At 35.2% G+C, this 25,489-nt stretch overlaps 2 protein-coding genes across 3 annotated transcripts; one reads left to right on the forward strand and one right to left on the reverse strand.

Annotated features, from left to right (window-relative positions):
- Positions 1 to 242: 242 nt before the first annotated feature.
- On the reverse strand, positions 243 to 11,718 carry LOC131957189 (uncharacterized). Of its 2 annotated transcripts, XM_059321917.1 has the most exons (9): positions 10,974 to 11,718; positions 9,744 to 9,801; positions 8,671 to 9,005; positions 6,933 to 7,134; positions 5,303 to 5,457; positions 3,938 to 4,094; positions 2,993 to 3,199; positions 2,436 to 2,543; positions 243 to 2,054 (listed from the first exon to the last, which is right to left on the reverse strand). In XM_059321917.1, the coding sequence occupies exons 3-9, from the start codon at positions 8,979 to 8,981 to the stop codon at positions 1,062 to 1,064; spliced, it is 2,133 nt and encodes a 710-aa protein (XP_059177900.1). In that variant the 5' UTR covers positions 8,982 to 9,005; positions 9,744 to 9,801; positions 10,974 to 11,718; the 3' UTR covers positions 243 to 1,061. The 2 variants fall into 2 exon arrangements, with proteins under 2 accessions (XP_059177900.1, XP_059177898.1); XM_059321915.1 differs by lacking the exon at positions 9,744 to 9,801.
- Positions 11,719 to 15,304: 3,586 nt separating this feature from the next.
- On the forward strand, positions 15,305 to 21,302 carry LOC131957192 (beta-1,4-galactosyltransferase 4). Its single transcript, XM_059321920.1, has 8 exons — positions 15,305 to 15,411; positions 15,836 to 16,054; positions 17,713 to 17,945; positions 18,434 to 18,621; positions 18,845 to 18,967; positions 19,195 to 19,290; positions 19,675 to 19,866; positions 20,689 to 21,302. The coding sequence occupies exons 2-8, from the start codon at positions 15,847 to 15,849 to the stop codon at positions 20,711 to 20,713; spliced, it is 1,065 nt and encodes a 354-aa protein (XP_059177903.1). The 5' UTR covers positions 15,305 to 15,411; positions 15,836 to 15,846; the 3' UTR covers positions 20,714 to 21,302.
- The last annotated feature ends 4,187 nt before the right edge of the window (positions 21,303 to 25,489 follow it).

Below are 25,489 nucleotides of genomic sequence, written 5' to 3' on the forward strand. Positions count from 1 at the left end.
ACCCACTGGCAGATAAAATCTCGATCCCCTTCAACAGTAATAATTAAGAACGAAGAAGAAGAAGAAGAAGTACAGGTATATGTTTAATATTTATTTAAAATCAAAGTTGCAAGCAATTGTATAGCTAAAGGGTTAAAACTGGCTCTTGGAAGTGCCAACACTGGTCAAAACACACTAACTATAATATTCAGTAGAAAATATATGCCGCAAAATATTTGTCACACTTGGACAACAGAACAATGTTGTTACTTATCTATTTTAATTTAGTGTTAGTGAACATCTTATAATACAAACAATGAAACACATTAAATAAAAATATTAAGAATTTCACAAAGTTTTTTTATATTTTTATAGGTTTTAATCAATTAATGTCCAGCTTGAAAAATATTAACATTTTCTCAGTATCGTCATGTATTAAAAATGTAGTTAAAATTAGTTTTTAGCTAAATTTGTATCATACTCTGTAGCTATTGTATATAATAGCTGAAGTGGTTCTATTTCTCTAAAACCTTATTAAGAATCTTTTTATGTTGAATCTACTTTTAATTATTCATTTTAAATACTTAAAAATCTTTAAACTTCTAAACATTAATGTAAATGGTGGAAATTTTTCATAATCACACTGTGAAGTTCAAAGAAATAAAATAAGTTTCTTAAGGGAGGTAATTTGTTTTCATTAGCCAAAAATAAGCTATAATTTAATTCCTAAATTTATGTTAGTGCCCAAGCAAGCCAAAACTGTAACAACATTCTGTAGTTTTTATTTGCTAAAATGAACTATAATATTTAGAAAGGTACTTTCTGACTGCTTTTATTTTTGCTTAACAATTATCTAATTTATCTAATTATCTAATTGTTTCTAATTAAAAAGTGAGTCAAATATTGTTTTTAAAATCTGTGTGTAAATCAATGGCTTGTTTCAGTTATAAGTTAAGGGTGGAGGCTATTTTTGCTTCACAATTATCTATGTTTGTTCCCAACTAAAAAGTGAGTAAAATGTTGTTTTTAAAATCTGTGTGTAAATCAATGGCTTGTTTCAATTATAAGTTACGAGGGGAAAGCTATTCCGTCAAACGATATGGGATAAGGGATTCTTCCGGGTGTTTTCTTTTGTAAATAAAGAAAAGAACAGCAGAGCATAAGGCAACACCAAGGATGAGTGCTGCAAAAGCAATAGCCGTGACGGCACCTGGTGAATATGAGTCAGAGCTGATGGGGTTTGGTGTTTTAGATTGTGGTTCGTGATGGATCAAAGCAGACATATTGAACATTAAGTCCATCTCATCTGAGGCTATGGTAAAAGTCTTGGAATGCTGGGGATAATGGACTTCCACAGATATTTTGGACTCTACTGTCTTTTTTAATTTTTCTATTGCTGTCTCCTGGGGCGCTGGTTTGTCTATACTGTGCACAGACCCAAGCAGTGTAAGTATCAACCTTGTCACATTTTTGCTTTGTTTACTGGGAAGTGCAAATACATTATTTATCTGTAAGATGGACAGTCCTGACTTGTCTGCAATGGCTTCCCTTATGGAGTTTGAAAACAGTACGTAGTTTAGAGCTACATCATGTTCAAAGCTGGCATTGACAGAGAGCATTATTCTAGTCACCTGGCTATCATTATAACAGCCAGAGATATCAAAATAACCCATTTCAGTGAAGATTGGAGTTGGCCTGAATAAGTGGACCATCTTTTCAGTTATTCTTTGGTGAAACATCTGGCTCATTTTGTCACCCCAGGTTATCTGGTCACTTGTCCTGGTTGGTAAGGGATCCGCTGTTGGTTTTACCTTCTTTTTCCCTGGAGACTTCCATTTTTCTTTGTAGAGGTCTTTTTCAATATCCCGAAACAACTCTTTCAGTGATTCATACCCTACTGCTGTTTTGTTACTGAGCATGATACCAACTAAGGTTGGTGTTAGGAAGAACTCATCTGCTTCTGTAGTGTCATCTATATCTAGATGCTCATTGGTTGTGAAATACAATTCTTGCAGGATTCCACCCTCCTCTCCTACCCACACATCCACTGGTATTTGACGAACTGAGGTTTCGCCCTAAGGAAACAAATTGGTTTGCTTTAGTTATTTAGAAAAGCAAGTTTAGTAGTTATGTACAACCAACAAGAATACCCCCCCCCCCCCATCATTTTCTTACAAATGAATCATAGTTGATACAGATTTTTGGTTCAGATATGTGTTATTCATTCCCCCGCCCTGCACGACTTATTTCAAACTGGATAGCGGACATCATGAATTGAATTGTCAAAACTCAACACCTGTCATATGTCCTTAGGTTAGAATATAATTTTCTAAATCTTTTTAACAAGTGATTTTTTAATAATCTACACTGCACAGCACAGAATAAGATGCTACAGATCAAAGGTCATACAATGCCATAAGAGTCTGTTTTTAAAAATACATTATCAGTTGTCTCACCATGTATACATAGTCTTTGGGGTCGTAGGCGAGTTGCTCTATAGTCATTCTGTGTGTCTCCATGGATGTAGTGAAGTCTAACTCGCTGACTTGACATGTCTCATCAAACTGAAACAGTAGGTTCTATTGAGAAACTTCTGCCAACGTTGTTCAGTAGATAAATACAGTAGATTTAGGCTATTGCGCAACTTTTTTGGAGCACTCTCTAAGAATCGTATGCCCCTTTGTTTTGTAATCTAATGACAAAAAAGTATATGATGCAGCCATTTCATATTATTTTACAGAATCTAACACCCCTTTGTTTTGTAATCTAATGACAAAAAAGTATATGATGCAGCCATTTCATATTATTTTACAGAATCTAACACCCCTTTGTTTTGTAATCTAATGACAAAAAAGTATATGATGCAGCCATTTCATATTATTTTACAGAATCTAACACCCCTTTGTTTAGCAGCTTAATGTCATAGACATACGATGCAGCCATTTCAGAGCTTTTCCTCCTGTGATGCCCCAACTACTTCTACTCCTCAATGCATCCTCAATTTAGTACTCACGTTATTGATCTTGTACACAACAGCATTCCCAAAGTCCTCAATGACGGTGTATGTGACCACGGTAGTCTTGGTCCAGTCTGTAGCGTGGCTATGTCCGTTCATCTGCGGCACTACGTCCGTGTACTTGGTCTCAACCAGCTGATGGTTGACATCATATCGAAGCTGTTCCACACGCGTAGGTAAATCTCTGATGGAGGGCACCACTACCTTGAGAGGAGACACAGAGGGATATTCTGCAATGTCTCATTGGTTTATACCAGGGGTCGGCTCTTTTGATGTCAAGATGCGGCTCTTCAGCTCCATGCACACATATTAATAATTATTTTAATTTATTTTTAAAACTTCTAAAAATATTAGTCTGCAACACTCGGTAATGAACGATATAATAATAAAGTTTCTAAATTCTAGGAGAGCTTGCTAAATTTCTTTAATATGTTTTGTGCGAAACATGTATGTTATTATATGAATAAATATTTCATATTTTATATATATATATATATATATATATATATATATATATATATATATATATATATATATATATATATATATATATATTTATTTATATAATAAAATATCATAAAATTTAAATAAAAAATATTAGTGGCTCTTTAAAAAGTGAAATTTTGTAAATTGTAGCTTTTGGCTCTTCCGTCTCATAAGGTTGCCGACCCTTGGTTTATACACCTATATGTATATATTTCATTGGTTTATACACCTATATGTATTATGGTTATTACTCCACAATCACACTGAAGTTCGAAGAAATAAAATGGGTTTTTAAAGGGAGGAAATTTTTTTTCATAAGCCAAAAATAAGCTATAATTTAATTCAAAGCCTCTTCATTGGTTTAAATACTTATATTTACATGTAGCCTATTTAGCTCAAAGCCTCATTAGACAAACATAGGGAATCAATAATCCTTCATTGACCCTATGAACCCACCTCTACATCTACTTGTAGCCTCCAGGGCATTAGTGGAATTGTTTTGGTGTTTACTTTCCCATGACATGCCACGCCTTTTGGTATAGCAAACACATCTTCATTTAAGGCAGGCCCAGATCGGAAGGATGTAAATTCATAAATGTGTTGAAATATGTGCCTGCCAGAACAAAAATATACTCATTTCAGTTTTAAAATACAATAAAACAATAGTTGGAATAACTGCATTTTCTTTGACGAATATATATACCTATCAATAGGTTTACATATTTTGATAGGCATATATATTATACGAGCCGACCCGCGGCATATCATACGCCGCTATTTAGTTGTTTTTTCTACTTTTCAGTTATTCATAATTTGTGAATTCGACACTAGATCTACCAACGCTGCAACTGAAAATATTTCTTTAAAACACTATAAGTAGCTCGTTAAGGACGACAACCCCCCTCCTCCCCCCCCCTCCGTTAAAGTAAACTCCACTTAGTTACCCCCCCCCCCCCTTACGTTTAAAATCGTTTCAAACTAAATTATCTGCCCCTAATAGTTGTCACTAAACCCGGCTCTGTTTGTAAACATTTAGAGTGAACACAGCTCACTAAGACCATGTAGGGGTGGGGATGGTAGGGAGCGCGTTTACAGCTTGTTTTCTAGCGTCTCCCAGAAAAGAATTATATATATATATATATATATATATATATATATATATATATATATATATATGGATGGATGGATAGATAGATGGATAGATAGATGGATAGATGTACTGAAGAAATGGCAAATCGTTATGGTTCATCTCCGTATTTTGATTGTAGAAATCCTATCATATTAAGTCACACACCAGGTTTATAATTAACATCTTGTTCTCTTTGCCTAAGCTTTTACTACTTTTAGTAATTGTTGTTAAAGCTCTACATCTTTCCTAAACTGCTTTTAAAATTTTTTAACTTAGAGCTAGGAATGGTAGTTTTTACGTCGGGGCCAAATATTTTATGCATTTTGTACTGTGTCCATGCCTCATGTTAACTCTAGTAGGTCATTACAGCAAGTACTCACATGCCTCATGTTAACTCTAGTAGGTCATTACAACAAGTACTCACGTGCCTAGTAGGTCATTACAGCAATTTCTCACATGCTCAATAGGCCAGTACAGCAAGTACTCACATGCCTAGTAGGTCATTACAGCAAGTACTCACGTGCCTAGTAGGTCATTACAGCAAGTACTCACGTGCCTCATGTTAACTCCAGTAGGTCATTACAACAAGTACTCACGTGCCTAGTAGGTCATTACAGCAATTTCTCACATGCTCAATAGGCCAGTACAGCAAGTACTCACATGCCCAATAGGTCAGTACAACAAGTACTCACGTGCCTCTGGCTGGTGTCATGTTGGGGTTCATGTTGTTCGCCGTACCATTAAGCACCGCCCGTACAGGCACCTGCTCCGCTCCCCCTGCTGTCGTGTAGTCAGGATCAGAGAAGTAGTAGTCTAGCTGGTACTTGGCGCCTACCTCAGGCATCTCCTAGTGGTCCAAAGTCGAGCTTTGTTAATACTTTAGTCTGAGTTGTTACACAAGGCGTTCACGCTCTTTGAAACTGGGAGAGGGTGTGTATGACGGGATCTGTTTACGTGTTACGTAATATTTTAAGAAGTGTCGCTTTTATTGTTTTACTGGAGGCGTAGGGGCGTATATGCTCTTTAATTAAGGAAAGAGGGCATTTTGGTTAAATGAACTAAACATAAAATATTACACATTGTATTAGTGTCGCTGAAATACACTATGCTAAATGGGTGTTTAAATATTCAGTAGCCGTATACTTCGTGTATTCTCCTATGTTTGACTTATACGCAGTTGTTCAGAGACAGCATTTTGTCATTGGTGCTAGTATTGCTTGAGGTAGTTAGAAAATACAAAGTGACGCTTAACTTCGGCATGCTGATTGTAATTTCTTTCTCCTTAGTGTTATATAGGAGCAGAAGCGCTAGTTGTTCAGAAAGAGCTAGCGTATTTAATGAAAACCTACATTTTTACTTTCTCGTATATACGAAGTATAGAGAAAGTATTGTAATCGTGCAAAAAAAAAAAATAGAGATTTTTACAAATCTCGACGTTTTACACCTCACTGATACGGAAAAACAATTTTGCAATCTTGTTCGTGTGTGTGTCTGTCTGTCTGTCTGTCTGTATGTAAACACGATTACTTGAGTATCGTTACAGCTAGGTTGATGAAATTTCATATATAAGTATTTTATCAAAATCGTAGATCCGTATTAACTTTTGAGCGATTTCCGATAACCGGAAGTGGTACTTTTCCTACTTTGAATTTTTCAAAAGCCTATAACTTGATTACTATTTCAGATAGATAAATGAAATTTCACATGTAAGTAAAAGATCTAATTCTCTACCTTCTGTTAAATTTTGAGTAATTTCCGTTGACCGGAAGTAGTAATTTACGCTACTTCCGATTTCTCAAAAAACGACTGTAAATTTTAAAAGTACTAATAATATTGCGCACTATTATGCGCTTTTTTATTTGGCGTTCACTTGGTATGCAATTAATTTGTCTACGAGATTTTATTCTATTTTTAAAACTTTAAGTATTTAAAATGGATTAAAAATCATGTCTATAGCCCGAGTTCCCATCCCCTGTTATTTTATATAAGAATATTCGAGAAAGTTTAGGGGAGATCACTCCCGGTTTATTATATTCATGTTGTCGTCATGTTTCCTCAATCTTTTGTAGTAGAACGCAAAAAGAACCAGATCACAATACATTGAAGTATGTGGTAAAACTACTTCACGGTATAATACAAACACATTAACTTGTTACAAACACATTAACTTTGTAATGTAACGCAACACAGAATCAGATCACAACACATTGAGGTATGTGGTAAAACTACTTCACAACATACACATTAACTTTGTAATATAACGCAAAAAGAATCAGATCACAACACATTGAGGTATGTGGTAAAACTACTTCAAGACCTTACCTGGCAAGATGTCCAGTGGTCCACAGGAATACCCCTAATGTTATCTTTACCCTGGTAGACCTGCTCATACCCCTGTCCAAACCTGAAAACGTCATTGATGGTCGCCATGATGGGCTTGGGGGTTTTCCCGAGTTTGGTGAAGCCGAACACGTCGTACGTCGCCCTCGACGTCTCACAAGAACCGTTAGGGTAGATGGTGTACCTAGGACCAACGGTACATCAGTGCTGGTAAAACATGTGAGCACGGAGAAACTAGCAAACGGATTATAAATAGGACATATGTTTTGTTTTTTCGGGCTTCGGTCTATTTTAAAATACTCCTGTTTAAAAAGTTCCCTATCGCCAGAATGCTTGCTTAAAATGAATAGAAATGGGGAAAAAACATGCTCCCCCCCCCCCCCATTAAATCTGCCGGCACGTGAAAATGCCTATTAAGTCTGATTGTAGTAAAACGCGTCGTTTTTTTTTAAATTAAATACGCCACATATGGGAGTTATTTGATCAACACTGTCATTTTGCCTTAACTTTCTCGTCTAGAGTCAGGCACTCTTCAGTGCTGGGTGGACTCGGGGACAGTTTATGAGCCCAAACTGGATATGTTTGTATTAGCAATCTTCTACCTGCTGTTTAAGAACGACTAAGGTTATAATAAACTAGGGTTGCAAGAACTGCTTCAATTTTTTTAACATCACTTCTAGAACCCTAGTACGCCCCACTTATTATACCATTTGACTACAACCCTGACACACCCCACTAAGATACATTGACACAACCCTGATAAGCCCCACTAAGATACCTTGACACAACCCTGGTAAGCCCCACTAAGATACATTGACACAACCCTGATAAGCCCCACTAAGATACCTTGACACAACCCTGACAAGCCCCACTAAGATACCTTGACACAACCCTGATAAGCCCCACTAAGATACCTTGACACAACCCTGATAAGCCCCACTAAGATACATTGACACAACCCTGACAAGCCCCACTAAGATACCTTGACACAACCCTGATAAGCCCCACTAAGATACCTTGACACAACCCTGATAAGCCCCACTAAGATACCTTGACACAACCCTGATAAGCCCCACTAAGATACCTTGACACAACCCTGATAAGCCCCACTAAGATGCCTTGACACAACCCTGATAAGCCCCATTAAGATACCTTGACACAACCCTGATAAGCCCCACTAAGATACATTGACACAACCCTGATAAGCCCCACTAAGATACCTTGACACAACCCTGATAAGCCCCACTAAGATACCTTGACACAACCCTGATAAGCCCCACTAAGATGCCTTGACACAACCCTGATAAGCCCCATTAAGATACCTTGACACAACCCTGATAAGCCGCACTAAGATACCTTGACACAACCCTGATAAGCCCCACTAAGATGCCTTGACACAACCCTGATAAGCCCCATTAAGATGCCTTGACACAACCCTGATAAGCCCCACTAAGATACATTGACACAACCCTGATAAGCCCCATTAAGATACCTTGACACAACCCTGATAAGCCCCACTAAGATACATTGACACAACCCTGATAAGCCCCACTAAGATACCTTGACACAACCCTGATAAGACCCACTAAGATGCCTTGACACAACCCTGATAAGCCCCATTAAGATACCTTGACACAACCCTGATAAGCCCCACTAAGATACCTTGACACAACCCTGATAAGCCCCACTAATACAATGAAATGGCATGTAAATCACTCACTTCTCCCCTTCCATGTAGTCAAAAATGGAGATGGTAGTGCTACCATTTAACGTCAAGCTCATGGAGGCCCGATTGTTCACGCTGTCGTAGTGCTCCTCCACCTCCGTTGTCCACTGTTTCTGTAGGATGTTGGCCTCCACCTTGACGCTGTACTGCTCCGGCAGTGAGGGCAAGGGGAGAGACATGAGGGGACGTGAGTGCTGCTTGAGTGGACACATGGCTCGCGGCGCGCCACACGTGTAGCCAGCCGCTAGCTGGACCAGGACCTGGGTGTAGAGGAGGGCCCAGTGTTTACTCTTAGGGTGCCCCATTCACTGGCTGCTTCCTGATTTACTCTGGAAAATATTTCCCACGTCAACTACATAAACCTTAACATACACCTTAACACACAAGCGTGTGTTTGTATAATCCAGGGGTCTCCAAACTTTTCAGTCCGAGGGCCGCATTAACTATCAGATTTCAGTTCGGGGGCCAGTTTCTTCCAGGCATGTCTTTGATTTTCTGCGCAGGTTCCTCAGCCATCACCAACAAACGATTTTTCCTTGCACAAAAAGATCTCCGCGGGCCGGATAAAAGGACTTCGCGGGCCGCACCAGGCCCGCGGGCCGTAGTTTGGAGACCCCTGGACTATAATCGAACGGAATTAGCATAGATGGTAAAAATGTGTCCTCGCATACGGTGTTTATTATCTCAAAACTAAACGTTATGTTATCCTATAAAAATAACCTCTGCGAAATGTTATCATTGAAACTTTTTATACAAGCATTAAAAGTAAGCTTTGTTATTAACTGCAAAATTTTGTTAGGCCTACATTCGACATTATATTTTCTTACATTATATTCTTTACAAACCATTCGAGTAGATCACTCTTAACTACCTCAACTTCCCTGAACTAAATGTTTACTAACTAGTTTATATTGCATGCAAGTCGCGCTTTAGTATAGACTCATAGACTAAATCTAGAATAACTATTTAGATGAACCAGTTTTGTTTGGTGATGCACTTTGCTATACAATTTGTAATGTTATAAACCTTTTTAAAAAGTTGTATTATATAAACGTTGAAGGTCTTACCGTTGAAAAGTGAGTCCTACCAATTCGTGTTGGTGTAGTAAATAAACCTAGATGCTGCCTAGATAGAGACATAAATGTACCCTAATGAGGTTGGGAATGTGTGAGATTCAGGTCATGAAAACAGTAGGACAGACCGATGCATGAAGCCACCAGACTAATTATTATCTGCAAGAACCCCCTCATTATGAGGTCACGTGATCGCAGACAAATACATTAAAATAATGACCAGCTCGCACCATCTCTTTGATTACAGTTATTGTGTTATGATGGTTTTTTTTTTTGTCGTCTGCTTCTGGTGGCTGGTGATTAGGAGGTAAATGATTGGACAACAAGACGTTTCTCACGGTGTAGTGGCTCTGGGAAACTCGTTTATTGAGTTATTAGAAACTTAAGAGAGGGAGGGGGGTATCCGTAGAAAGCGGTTTACTTTTCATGAGAAACTATCATGTTAGGATGTTTTAGTTTTATGAAGTTTGAATTCAATCTTGGGTTTTATTGTTTTGTTTTTAGTTCTTAGATGCTAGGGTTGTCTGGTCAACTTGTGTTATACATTTTGGACATTAGTTCGGATAGTATTTTGATACTAATTATTGTGGTATCGTCAACTTGGTATTATGGGTGTTATATGGGAACTGGATGTTGTGTTTAATTCGGATAAACTTATGATAGTCTGGTGAGTTTGGATGTTGCGTTTATTCTTAGGGAACAGTAAATGGCATGTTCGTTAAGTTTGCAAATGTAGAGATTTTAGATAAGACTGATAGGGGGAGACAGTGCTGTGGCAAAAGTGTCGAGAAATGTTAAAGCTGTGTTTGGGAGCTGTGTGTGAATTGGTCAGGATATGCCAGGTTTTCTTGCTATTTTGTCGCGAAAGCCGGTACGCTACATCTGGTGAGTTTCCATTTATAGATCACATTTATCTACCCTATTCACATTAGTAAATCTTTTTTTTTAAATGTAGGCTTATATTGTTGTAGAAAAAAACCCGCTTATTTTCAAAATATAAAAAGTATGTTTTCCTTTAGTCGACCCAGCTCTGGTGGGTACCTGGCTGATGTTGGGGAAAGTAAAGGCGGCTAGGTGTAATACTGACTACTATTTCCCTTCATATCCAGTGGTCACTGAAACATATGAACTCTACTTCACCTGCCCGTCAGGTCCGGAAGAATACGTTTATCGTTTTATAAACGCCGTAAAAATAACCGGCGAATAGATTTAAAAATAAATTACCTTGACCCCAGGCCAGATGTTCTCGAGCCCCAGTGACAGTTGTGACAGTAGCAATCGACATGGCACAGAGCGACGTATCCTCTCGACTGTTTACATTTCTCTCCGCTGGTCTGCGTGTTGGTCTCCGTGACTGCAGGCCGGGATTCTCAATCTGACACAGCTGATGGCTGAACTAGCATTGCCGCTTGATTTACTTGCTCCGTGATCAACTGTCCGTCTAGCTTGTGAACGTTCTGTGTTAACTAGTGCTTGCTTAATTGCACCAGGACGAGATTTTTTAAATACTTTTTTTTATCGCGTTGACATAGACTCGCTAGCCAGTTAGATTTTTAAAATATTTTTTTTATCACGTTGACATAGACTCGCTAGCCAGTTAGATTTTTAAAATACTTCTTATCACTTTGAAAGACTCGCACGGCAGTTACGTTTTAAAAATATTTTTAATCACTTTGAAAGACTCGCACGGCAGTTACGTTTTAAAATATTTTTAATCACTTTGATAGACTCGCACGGCAGTTAAATTCCAAGTTGGTTATCACTCATTAATCACATGACCATTATTGGAAATTGCGCGAGTGTTAGTAAATAAAAGACAGCTGTAGATAAAGTTGTAGGAGAACTGGTCCACGTAGAATGAAAGTTGTACACTGACAGACACACGATTGTTGTGTGGATGCTAGAGAGCAACACATTTACCTCGAAACACATTTAGCTCGAGTGAAGCACAGAAGTCAGTGTCGTGTAACGGCCCCAGGGCCACTCAGGTGTGCTTGACAACCTTACCTGTACCTTGTGTTTTAGACATATGTGTCGCCGCGTGCACCTGATAAGTTTTACTTTCACCTTTTTAAAAAAAAAAATGCCTGGTTGATTTTAAACTTTGGCGTATTTTTATAGTTTTACGTCAGGGTTGGTGGACTTGAAAATAAAATTTTGGATTTTTTTTTTTACATTTCTCCTCTTTGTGTAGATCTTAAATCACGTTACAAATGATGTATAAGATGGTAAAAAAAAAACTATCTGATCAAAAGCCAGATAAAATAGTTGAATATAAATTATGGTCCCTATTAGTTGCCTTTGATGTTTTTTTTTAATGATAGTTGTTGTGGGTGCAAATATGTCATATATAGGCGTGATAGCATCTTTTTAGTTCAGTGTTCTGAAATATTCATAGTATGTGAATAGTAATTTGTCATTCACAATGTGTTTATATTTTAAAGTAGAGAAAAAATGTGAAATGTTTGAACTTGTAATGAAGATGAGCTTTTGTCTAATGTCCTCAGGAGCTGATATCTTGCATCAGACAAAGAGAACAGTCCAAGCTAGAGAGCCAGACAAGTTAATGGCGTACCTTGTTTTGGTAGGGACATTAACTAGCATTAACTTAATACAAGAGAAAAATTTGTGACGTTTAATGAACTCTTTGTTGCCAATTGCTGTTGGCTTATTTACTTTAATGCCAGATGGCGTACCTTGTTTTGGTAGGGACATTCTCACACATTCATACAACCAGCATTAACTTAATACATCAGAACAATTGGTGGTGTCTAATGAACTCTTTGTTGCCAATTCCTGTAGACTTATTTACTTTAATGACAGATGGCGTACCTTGTTTTGGTAGGGACATACTCACACATTCATACAACCAGCATTAACTTAATACAAGAGAAAAATTGGTGGCGTCTAATGAACTCTCTGTTGCCAATTGCTGTAGGCTTATTTACTTTAATACATCAGAAAAATATGTGGTGTCTAATGAACTCTTTGTTGCCAACTGCTGTAGGCTTATTTACTTTAACAACAGATGTGCACAAACATTTGCTTTTTTAAAGCCAGTCTATCACCACACCCCCACTTTATCACTCAGAAAATAGGGAGTGGAATACACTTAATTTGGTGTTAAACCTTACTAAATGATTGCATTTTATTCACAGTAGCAAGACCAATATTTGACTTGACCCCAAAATGTTTGTTGTCGTTGTTACCATAGTGAAAACTAATAATTCACACTTCATGTTTTTTTTGTTTTTACAGGGTGCTGGTCATGAGTTCACGTTCCCAGACATTTTTGAAGGGAAGAAAAGGCCAATAGATAAAGAAACAGAATCTCTCCAGAAAGCAAGAATAGAAGAAAAGAGAGAAGCCCAAAAGACGTGGGAGAGAGCACCCGTCCCTCCCTGGTTCAGATTCTAGCCTGTGTTGTGATGTGTTATTTATATGTAAATACATAGGGCATGTCTGTGTTGGGTATTAGTGGAATGGATGGTTGAATCTTTTAAAGGTGTTGATGTATGCTGGTTTGTCTGTTTTTATACTGTACCATCATGGCCTTTTGAATAGTTGCTTTACTAGTGTCAAATCTAAGTGATATAGGTTGAATAAATTTGTTAATACATTTTTGTTTTTGTGATTCTTTCTTTAAACTCGGGTATAGATTTAGAGGTTGTTATAAAATTGTTGTCTAAAATAAGCTGTGGCATTGTTAGTGTTTATAAATTATATGACTCATTGCAACATCCATGGTAATTATATATTGTCTATAAACAAGTAGGTATCATCTATGATGGTCATAGGGTTTAAATTGATAGAGGGTTAATAACAAATGAACTTCGTGGCTAAAATGTGACGCTAGTGTAGCATGATAGACTGAAGAATTCCGCTTGCAAAGCTTCAAGTTCAAGCAGACATCAACTTGTGAGGCTGGTCAATTTGCCAGGCTGGCTGAAGTTAAACTGTTTAATTTTGTACTTGTTCTTTACATCTAGAAATGAAGTCAGTTAACTTAAACAGTACAGCTTCTGCTGTTAAATAGACATACCAGCTCTACAGCATTTTACAATCAGGTACAATTAAAACTACAAATCATTCATTTCTATTCACAAAACTTTTAGGAAACAAAAAATGTGATACGTAAAACACCTGCAACATATAAAAACAATATTTTGTTGTTTCATGATACTGTGTATGGATATACTTTTTGATAAACCAGATGCTGTAGATAATGCACACAAGAATGCATAAACCCTACACCAATTAACTATTTTAGTTACATTTGTGTTATACACATGAAAAAACTAAAGAAAAATTACAGCATTGAAATTTTGCTTAATTATAATGTTTCTAAAAATTTTGTTAAAAAAATAGTGTTTGGTGTTTGTTTAGTTCCTGTTAGCTCAAAAGTCTGAATTCTAAAAGTTTTCTTTCTTCAGTTAAATAATAGGTTTAAAACATTTAAGAGCTAGAATAATTGGAAACTTAAGAATTTAAACTTGTACAGGGATACATGAAGTTATGCTACAACAAAATGGGCATCAGCTCATTAAAAAATAGCCTACAAAAAATATGACTTTTAAATTAAAATATCAATAACTAATATCAATAGTATGAGTTGAAAAGTGAAACTTAAACATTACAATTCTATCTTGTAAACTTATGAGGCATTATGCACATTTTAAATAACATGGAAGGAGTAGGGTTGGATTTGTAACTATTATTTTGTGTTATATGGATGCAATTCGGCTTTTAAATTTGGGTACTGAAATTAAAACCCTCATCGCTAAAGCTAATCAAGCCTTTGAAACCAATAGGAAAAAATTTCAAGACCAAATGCTGACTTTAGAAAAGTAACGTCTTTAGCATCATACTGTTAGGAAGCGAATGTTGGAAAGTAACAACTACCACCAGCAGATCACTAGACTCTTTCCAAACTAAATGGGGGGGGGGGGGGGGCTATGCCTGGAATAAGAGATGCCTGGAAGAAACTCTGTTTCACTCCACAAAATACAAAGCCAATTCATGAAAATAAAAAGTTTTATATTTATTTCTAATAATACAGTAGTTGCTGTATCATTTTATAAATTCCCTGGTTAACTCCCCTTACTACCTACGTGTGTGTTGGACATAATTTATGGAAGACACATTAAGTCTTTACAGTTAGTTCTAATGTAAACGTCTCTAAATAAAATGAATTCATATATATTTTATTTTAAATCCATCAGATCTCATAAGGTTTTTTGTTAGGCTGGGGAGATGGTGGTTTCTAAGTTTTATCATTATGCCCTCTACATTGAGTATGTCATTTATTGACGGCCCATCCACTCCCCATACGCTTTACGAGAGTAGTGGGGTTCGGAAAGTAATGTTCTATTTTTGTGTTATATAATTTTTGCATCATGACTATACTATACAGGAGCTAATGCGGAGTGCAAAATATTTTAAACGAGTGTTCAAAATTATTTTTAAATATTAAATAAAAGAACTTTTAGTTGGAATACTGGCATGATTTACCTGGCTATGCTGTAACTATACACAAACAAATGGCAGCTCCCATCAAAGAAACTAAAAGCTGAATCCTTCCGTTAGACCTACTTCTTACTAAATCTAGATCTAGTAGTAGACCTTGCAAGTACAAAAATAATAAAATATAGCCATCTGCAGTGTGAGTTTTGCTTTTTTTCTTTGATAAAATTTACCACGATTGTATGCGGCGACAAAACGTTAGAATAATCACTGCATTCACCGACAGCAGCCAGCAGAGACAGCACTGTAGTGACTGTACATCTACATCTACACATTGCTGCTACTGCTAGAGTAGACAAGTAGAGAGTATCAGCTATCAACAACTAGATCTAGTCTGCAGTTTAATGTATCCCTCTCATGCTAGATCTATACTAATCTATAGGCTATACTGGGCCGCTATACAGACTCAGATTAAACCGGAAACAAAAGTAGGTCCCAGGGTCAGATGACATACACATTTTATAAGCATAGCCCTAAATTCTATTTATTGTCTACCTTAAAGACAAACCTTGTAATACTAAACAGGCCTGTTTTCAAAATTTTCTTTCTTTTTTAATTTATAGAGAGAAGAAAAATGCTTGGATTGCTGTTTCCCTGTTTTAGCAGCCGGAAAAAGAATTTGATCATTCAACTGCTGATTCTCATTTATTTGGGTTTGGTTGCTTTTGCTTTGTTTAACTACTGCAACCATTGTGCTGTGACGTCACCTAGAAGTTTAATGGATCCAGCCAATATTGAAGTTTCGGTTCGAGGAGATTGCACACTGGACTTTGATAAGCTAGGTAAAGTGAATTGAATGTCAAACTTTTGGATTATAGACATGGAGGAAAGAAAATCTTATTTGCTGTAAACTACAGGGTGTGCCAAAATCTGAATACAATACAGTTGCCATTAAAGTTTCCCTGATTGTGAAAGTACAGGTGGCTCCCATCTTGGCAGCAGCCAGCCAAGATGGCAAAAATACACCTCAAAATACAGGGAAGACACAGGCTGTTGTCCACTCGAACTAATATGTAGTTTATTATTCATGCAAGTGCTCGTTAAGATAGGAGTTTATAAACTTTGTATGCACCCTGTATATCATAAGTAAAATGTATGCTTGTTATTACATTTAAATTATGGCAGAATGTAGGCATTATAATCTAGTTTTTAATCTTACATTTAGTATAAAAGATCAACTCTTAGCTTCTAAAATTGACTAATCTAACAGGTTTGTTAACTAATTAAATAAGTTCATGTTAAAAAAAAATTAAAAAAAAGATAGTGCTAGGTCAATTTTGCAGAATTATATTGTATTTTTATTATTGATAATGACTATTCATATATCACAAAGACTGTTTTCCAAATAAATAATTACTACTATAGGGGATGCTAGATATGGCGGTGTCTCATGTTTGGATCTCATTTTGGACTTCTGACTGAAGAATGTCTCTGAGTCCACAGAGACTTAAGGTGGGGAAAGTAAAGCTGAGGTCTTGTATTTTATTTTGTTTGACTTTTATTGCTCAACCATGAGTGACCTGTGGTGCAACCACCGGTACTTTTCCATAGTTCCAAGAAAGACATATACCCAGTATTTTTCCATCACCAGTGGTGGTGTAATACTTTTATACTTTCGATTGGTTGATTCGGACATCGGAGGTGTCCCAACCAATAGTCTTATGTTTTGAAGGTGACCTCCCATGTTGCCTCAGGTGTCAAATAGTCTGCGCACACTTTTCTGCAAGCAGCCGACCACAGCAGTCCATAGCAGCAGTCAGACCAGACATCTTTGAGAGAGAAAGCCTTGAGTGTCGCTATTTTGTAGCCTATAGTTTTTAAGCAGCATTTTTCCATTATTACTTGTGGTTTTAAGTAATATTTTGTGCTTTAAGTAGTGTCGTGTAAGCTGTGGTGATTTTCTTGAGTGCCATATCCTGTGATAGTGTAACATAGTGTTTTTTCCTCAAATAGTAAGTTGGGTTTTTGTTATTTTACTCATTCATTTTATTCTGTATAAAGCTAGAGTCTTATCTTGAATTTGTACACATATTAAAAGTTATATATGGATTAAATGTGTTGCTGGTATCAGGAGTTCATCGAGTGTATCCCCTAGACGTTAAGTACGTGTCCTCGTTAACTGTTGTGCTAGTTACCATTTATAGGGCTTTAAGCCATCTGTGTATAACCATCTTAACGAACCCGGGTACGTTCGCCAGCTCTCTGGCTGATAGAGTGGTGTTTTGTAATACTGACAACACCATCCCTTCATATGCCAAGGTCAAGAAACATTAGCTATACTTCATGTGCTTAATGGATTGCTATGTCTAAAGAGGAACTTTACTTTATAGGGGTTGTGACTGCTCATAACAACTTTAATTTTGCTTATTATATTATTTTAATATAAAAATGTCACCATTATTCATACATAGATTTAAAAATTTTTTTTATCTTTATCCAGGTGTTCAAGAAGTTCATAAGTATGATGATCCCAGTGAAGAAAGTATAATCGCGGCTAATCCAAATGTAACACGAGGAGGAAAATGGGCCCCTACTGATTGTAAAGCATGGCAGAAAGTTGCCATTATTTTACCTTATAGAGATCGCGTCCATCCTCTGAAGCTCTTATTGCGGCGCCTTCATCCCATGCTTCAAATACAGAAACTTGACTACCAGATTTTTGTTATAGAACAGGTACATTGTTGTGTTCATTTTCTGTAGTAAAGTTAATGTATCAAGTGTGTTGTGATGTGTGTTTTACCAGTGTGTTTTGGTGCGAAGGGCTGTGGGAAAGTTGAACCAGACTTGATCCACTATCAAGTAAGAATGCTGCTATCATTATCAGTCACTATACATCAAAGCTATACAATTTTGTTAATTTCTTCAAACAAAAATGTGTAGAAATTTCCTTTCAAGACCTAAGGGAATCACTTGATTATGTGGATGTTACATATAAAATTATTGTATGATGAACTGGTCCACGTTAACTGGACTTAACGTAAAGTTGAAGATTAAAACTTCAGGAATATTTCATTGTCATTTTTGTTTCCTCAAATCTAAATTTGGACTTTAATATATCATCGAAACAAAATTTAGTGATACATTTGCCTTTTTTATCATAGCTTTACTCAGCGATTTGTTGTTTTTTACACTGAAAATCTAAAATTTCTCTTCTCAACCAGGCAGGAACAGGGCAGTTCAATCGAGGAAAGCTGTTCAATGTCGGCTTCATGGAGGCTATCAAGTCCCAGGATTTTGATTGTCTAATCTTCCACGATGTTGACCTGCTGCCAGAGGATGACCGCAACTTGTACTTGTGTGATGAGCATGGGCGCCACCTGGAGACCGCCACAGATGATCTCAGATACCAGTGAGGTTTCTCTTAAAGTTGGCTGCAGTTGTGGCTGGAATACTTGTGTTTTTAACTTCATTTTCATAATCAGTAGATTTCATTTATAATTTTCTGATTTTAAATTTTAAAAATTAGCTTACTTTTATTAATAAAACTACATCATTATTATTTTCTATTTACAAAGCTGTTTAAAAAATTATTTTTGACATTGTTTTATAAAATTATGCTGTTTCTGTTCCAGTTTGAAATACTACAACTATGCAGGCGGAGTTGTTGCTATTAACGCATTCAACTTTCAGCGCATCAATGGATTTGCTAACTCCTACTGGGGTTGGGGCAATGAAGATGATGATTTTTCAGCCAGGTTATACCTTTCATTACCCTTTTTGCTACCATTCTTTGAAAATTTAGTCAAGGATATGGTTAGAGCTCAAGTTGTAGAATCCTTTTTTTAAAAAATGTTAACTTGATTTAAAAATAAATAATTTTTAAAAATAATTTCCTTTATTGTAAATACTGAACAAACATCACCCAAATGCTACAATCAAAGAAGTTTTTTCTTTATTGTAATTGTAAGCTATTCTGTTATAGAATTACAGAGTCAGGCCTGTTACTCACTAGACCACCAGAGATCATTGGCAGATACCAGATGGTTCCACACATGAAAAACTCCAGATCTTCTTCTGGGTAAGTTATTAGTGTGGGATTTTAAAAAAAAACAACTTTTAAGTCAATTAGAAATTAATTAACTTTCTTAGGGACAGCATGGTTGATTGGTAGAGCTAACGACTGCTAGCCTGAAAGTCTTGAGTTCAAATCCTAGGCTGAAGTGTGTAGGACATGCCTGAGTCCACCCAGCTCTGATTGGTACAAGACTCTTGTTAGGGAAACTGGTTGGGCATAGTGCTGACACTATCCCTTATATGACAAGGTTATTAAAACAGGTGAAATGTTTCTTGGGCACAAATGGCAAAAGATAATGATGAACTTTCTTAATTCAATTTTTGTTTTAATAATTAGGTTATTTGTTTTGAGTGTTTATTGAATGATTACAATTTCTTTTTTTTAAAGAAATGGAATGTTTTTTGGATGGAGAAGAAGATGGCAGACAGATGGGCTCAATGACCCTGTGGGAATGAACTACACAGTGGTCAGCATAGAAGCTGCTCCACTGTTTACCAAAGTGACTGTGGATATCGGGGCTCCACCACCTGATATGGATGTCTACATGAAGGACCACTCCCAGGATATCTCGCTCTGGTGGTGAGGCTTTTGTTTATATGTCACTCAGTATAATGTTGAGATGTTCAGGTTTAAGTAGTTTATCTGATGATTGGTTCCACATTAGTTTTATACATGCATATAGTCTGGAAACTGTTTGTTGAGTCTTAGGTTAGGTTTGCCTGTCGCCCCTCCTGGGACATAGGCCGCTGACAAGAGCTTTCCAGGCATCTCTGTCCTGGGCTTGTCTCTCCAACTGTCCCTAGGTGTATCCAATCTTCTTGGTGTTTTCTTGGTGTCTTCCAGGTCACATCTCCAGCTCTTTCTTGGTCTGCCTCTCTTCCTCCTTCCCTGTGGATTCCAGGTTGTTGAGTCTTACTGCTGGCAATTTCCATATTCCTAATGGTTTTTAAAAAAATTATTATTTACAAGTGATTTTTCACTATCCTTGGTGATCAAACGCTTGTCCTATAAATGATGTCATGCAATTTGAATTGTTTCATCCGCCCTCTAAAATAACCCCAATTTTAATAGGCAGAACATTTTTTTATCAATTTTACTTTTTAAGAAATATAAAATATATTCCCATTTCCTATTCCCCCCCCCTCCTCCCCACCACCACCACATCATAACAAAAAAAACCTGAAGCCCACTGTCCCACTTGATTCATGGATGACCCTTCGGTAATCTAAGCTCCTATCTCTTAATAAGGGTAGAATGATAATCTAATTCCTACATTTAACAAGACTTGACAGAAACCTACATTTATGGCTTAAAATGTATTATTGAGAGATCGACAAAGATATGTTAATAAAGATGATTATTATTGTAACTATCAGTTCATGCTTTTGTTTATCTGAACAGGTTTCTATCATTCTACTATCCATAACTTCCGCTGTTGTTCAATGAGGAGAGAAGAACTTCCTGGCACCAGACTTCTGCTCAACTACATGTAACTTTTTAAATGTACTTTTAATATACTTGTTGTGACAAGGGATCTTTCATTTTTATGGTTAATGGAGTATTTTGGAATATCATTGATGTAGTTTTGTCCCTTGTTTTTAACCTGTAATCTTTAGCATTACAAAAAATATGAGCAAGACTACATATAAGAACTTTATATGTTTTGTAGTTTTTTTTTGTGTGTGCTGGTGATTGCAAATTACATTATTTTAAAAAATGAGACAATCTTTGTTATTGTTAAACATACATTCAGATTGTGCAAGGGTTAGAGCTACTGAAGTGAGTTTATGATTTGTTGTGCAGTTTTGTTGTGAACCCACTTGCAGAGTATTTTGTACACATTCTCTCATATCCATAATCCACTTTTCATTCTCTAATGTCTATAATTTATTTATCATTCTCTCATATGTATAATCCATTTTTGAATCTGATTGATTTAGCTTTGATTATTGTGTTCATGTTAAATTGTATTAAAATGGTCTATACTGCTGGTAATTAACTTGTATTTATGCAAATTGTACTCAATAATATTGTTTTAATATTAAATAATATTAATGTTTTACTTAACTAAAAAAAAAAACTAAACTAAATGAAGGGAATACTTGTATTGTTGAATCATAATAATCTTTTTTACATCAGTGTCCAATACACATGGGTAGATGAAGTAGAGCTCAGTATGGTCAGTATTATGCCCATCTTCCTTAGTTTTCTTTAATGTGAGTCAGGAACCCACCAGAGCTGTGTAGAACATTAGATGTCTAATGGATTAATTCTGAAATCTGAACTCATGATTTGTAGGTCAGCAGTTGTGTGCGCTACCATCCCATCACACTTACCCTAGAGTGTTCAACAAATACATTAATTACTAAATTCTCTGTAATGTTTGAACCAGTGTAGTGGGGATGTGGGTAATGCCACAAGGAAAGAGATCCCCGAATTTTAAAGCAGGGATTTTTTTTATAGCAGTTAATGCTTTGCATTTACAGAATAATGTATTTTAAAGGGGCAGAGAAGCATTTGTGTTAATTTATTGTGACAAGAACGGATTTAACTAAAAAAAAAAGCTTTGATATTTATTAGGAAGAAAATGATTTTTTTCTGTGATAGTTTTTCCATCTACAATATTATACAAATTATTGTACATTTTTTTTAGCTGTAGCTCGCAAATGCTGATTTTTCGTCATTGTAAACTGACCATCAATAAAAACAAATTCTGTTGGTATTTTGTCTTCCAATGTGCCAATAGTAATTCCTCCACATTGTTTTACAAGTTGATTAGTATGTGACATATACTAACATATCCTTCTTTTAATAACATATCAGCTTTTTTAGTGTGTATGATTTTACTGCACTTTATTGAGTCACGTTGTGCCACATGCATTTTGAAAAAACATTAAAAATTTGTTTCTTTTTTAGATTTTATATATATATATAAATATATTTATCTATCTCAATACCTATATATATATATATATATATATATATATATATATATATATATATATATATATATATATATATATATATATATATATAAAATATGTATCAAATGTTCAAGACAATTTACAATTTAAAGGACATTTTTTTTTCTTTGTCGTGTTTCATGCATAATTTGTTAATTTTCTTCCCTCTGTTACAGATGTTTTGATTACTGCTTACTTTTTTATAAGCTGATTTATTTTGAAAATATTTTTTATACAAGCAATAACTGTGTTACTTTGATTATTGTTCTTTTTTTCAAATCGAATATTGCTGTCTTGAAGTTGAATTTTAAAAAAATTGTTGATTGGTTTAATTATGTGGGGTATGTTATGTAAATCAGGAAATCATTAAGCTATAATTATGTGTTTTTTTAAACATTTTTGTTGGTTCAACATTCCTGTTCATCGGTAAGATTAAGTTTTCTTTTTTTCCTATCTATTATCAGAGCTGATTTAGAAAAATTATAACTATCATGCTAAATAAAATGTGTATATATTTCAGTTAAACAGGAAATGTCATTTTAAAAATATTTTTAGTTTGAGAATGAACTATTTGGCTATTGTATAAATGTGCTCACCTTAATCCTGGAAATGTTTCCTGCTTGATGCCAAAGTAGCATGGGTTATTAATAGTGTAGATTTAAATTTTAAAATAATTATCAGGTGTTGACCTAAATAAATCTATCACTTAAGGTTTATATAAAAAGTTCTTGAATCAGCATGAGTTGATAAATACAACTGTGGTATTTTATTTCACTGACAAAAAACAAAGGAAGCCAACATCTGAAAGTCCTTGATGTACTTGTCTGTTTTTTCCATACATATTGTCTTTATACTTATTGATTTAAAAAAAAATCTTTTCAGGAACGTATTGATGCCTATAGTTTCTTTCTTCTAATATTTTAAAATGTCTGTTGTGATATGAAGGTTCATTTTATTTATATACAACTGTGCTATTTAATCATTTTGAAACTGCTTTACTGTACTTTACATAAACAGATAAAAAATTCCTTTTCATTTCCATGACTGATCTCTTCAGTCATGTTTGGGTTATTACATTTTGTTATACTTTTCCCTTGTTGGGTCCACTGTAGCGCTAGTCGTATGATGCTGTGTGGTTTTCTTTAACCTATCCACTGCCATTTCCATTCCAATAATTTCTGAACTTAACATTGCACATGTTCCAGTGTTAATTTTTGTACCAGCTGTAATAATGTTTTGATACAAATAATTTGTGAAACACAAATGTTGCTTTTTATTTCAATAATAATCAAACCATGACCCACTGTAATTGTTATTGTCAAAAACTTCTTAGTTTAAAAAAAAAAGATTTTTTTACCCCAAATTTTTTTTTTTATCTCAATGGGTTTTTGAAAGCCTGATCATATTGTTGGCAGAAACACTGAAGTAAAAATAAATAGCTGTTATAAATTTTGCTTTAATTTTTTTGGATATATTTAACATCCACTTTCTAAATAAAGATCCAGATTACTGCACGCTAGCTTTTGTTTATCTACACAGATTTGATGGATGATTAAAACTTAATGATAAACCTATACATTGTTTTTCTCAATTTTGTACATATCTGTAAATAATACGAGCCGACCCGCCCGCCGCAATTTAGTTGTTTTATTTTCTACTTTTCAGTAATTCATAATTTGTGAATTCGACAGTACCACTGCTGTCACTGAAAATATTTGCTTTAAAACACTATCAGTAAGTCGTTAAGGATGATAACCCCCCTCCCCCTCCTTTCCCCCAACCCCTAACCCCCCCTGTGAAAGCAGCCTGCTCTTAGCTACCTCCCCTAAGTTTAAAATCGTTTCAAACTAAATTATCTGCCCCTAATAGCCGTCACTAAACCCGGCTCTACGATTGTAAACATTTAGCGTGAACCACAGCTCACCAGACTTCCTTGAGAGGAAAAGAGGGGACTGCAAGGCGCGCTTACAGCTTGTTTTCTAACGTCTACAAGAAGAGAATTTTATATATATATAGATAAAAGTAATTAGCAATTTCCATGAAGTTGAAGTAAATTAATGGATTACAATTGAGGTTTATATGATCTGCATAATTACAAAACTGAAAAAAAAAAAGTGCCTCAGATCAGATTGTTTTCTGTGGTTGTTACAATAAAATTTCTGCATTAGTTGCTATCAATTTCAAATAGATGGTTGAAATAAAAGTCAAGTACCGGTTTTAAGGTGGTGTGTGATTGCAGGAAACAGATTCAACATTTTTAATTTTGATAAAAACTTGAAAGAAAACCTCAAAACTGAAGTTGATTGTATTTTATTGCCTTTTCAACATTACAAATATCTTTCACACATGCAGCAACAGTTGAATAGAGCTGAGCCTTATCACACAGCCTATACAAAAATGACTAGAATAGATAATAGGCTTATAACAATGACATGGACAATACCAAGTCTAGGCCAGTACGTGGTGAGTATATTATAACAGATCTATACATGACAGCACATTGAAAGAAATCTTATCAAATGCCAATAATCACAATGCTTTTACGAATTGCTTTTCAGATCACTGCTCTGGATTGGATTTAACTAAATTTTCCTTAATTGTTATTTTTAAAAATGTATATACAAAGTTAGTTTGAAAATATGTCAATCATTCATTGAACATTAGCCACAACAAGCTGAAGCTCTTTTGTAGAAAGAAGGTAATTTTACCTACATATATACTAGCAACATCAAAAATATCTTTTAAATAAGTAAAGAAAATACCATCTGTACAAATTATAATGAAAGTACATTATAAACTTAGGATATAGGTTTCATTGTATCATGTTTAATGTTTTGATACAAATGGAAAATATTTATTTCAAAATAAACCCATCAGCTATGAACATCTAAAGAGGATATTCACAATATTAAGAGTATTGCACAATCTGTCAGTTTAGATTAATAGAAAAATGAAAGGGCATACAAAGTCTAAATACTTAGACATTATCTAGTAGATTATTTTATGAAATGTGAACTTGTTTTTGTACATTGTATAATAATTTCATTTAAAAAAAAACATGTACAAGTATTGTAAACCAACACTTAAAGTAGATCTACCAATTATAAAAATGTGTCCATATTAAACTAAACTTTAATAGTAGAAATTTTTTTATATTCTAAATAAGTTTAATTTTTAAATAGATAATATTTTTCTAACAATTTTCAAAATCTGCTGAATCTAAAAATTTAATTTGAATA

This window comes from Physella acuta, unplaced genomic scaffold, assembly GCF_028476545.2.
Source record: "Physella acuta isolate Inbredline_101_S28 unplaced genomic scaffold, ASM2847654v3 ptg001217l, whole genome shotgun sequence".
Taxonomy (NCBI): domain Eukaryota; kingdom Metazoa; phylum Mollusca; class Gastropoda; family Physidae; genus Physella; species Physella acuta.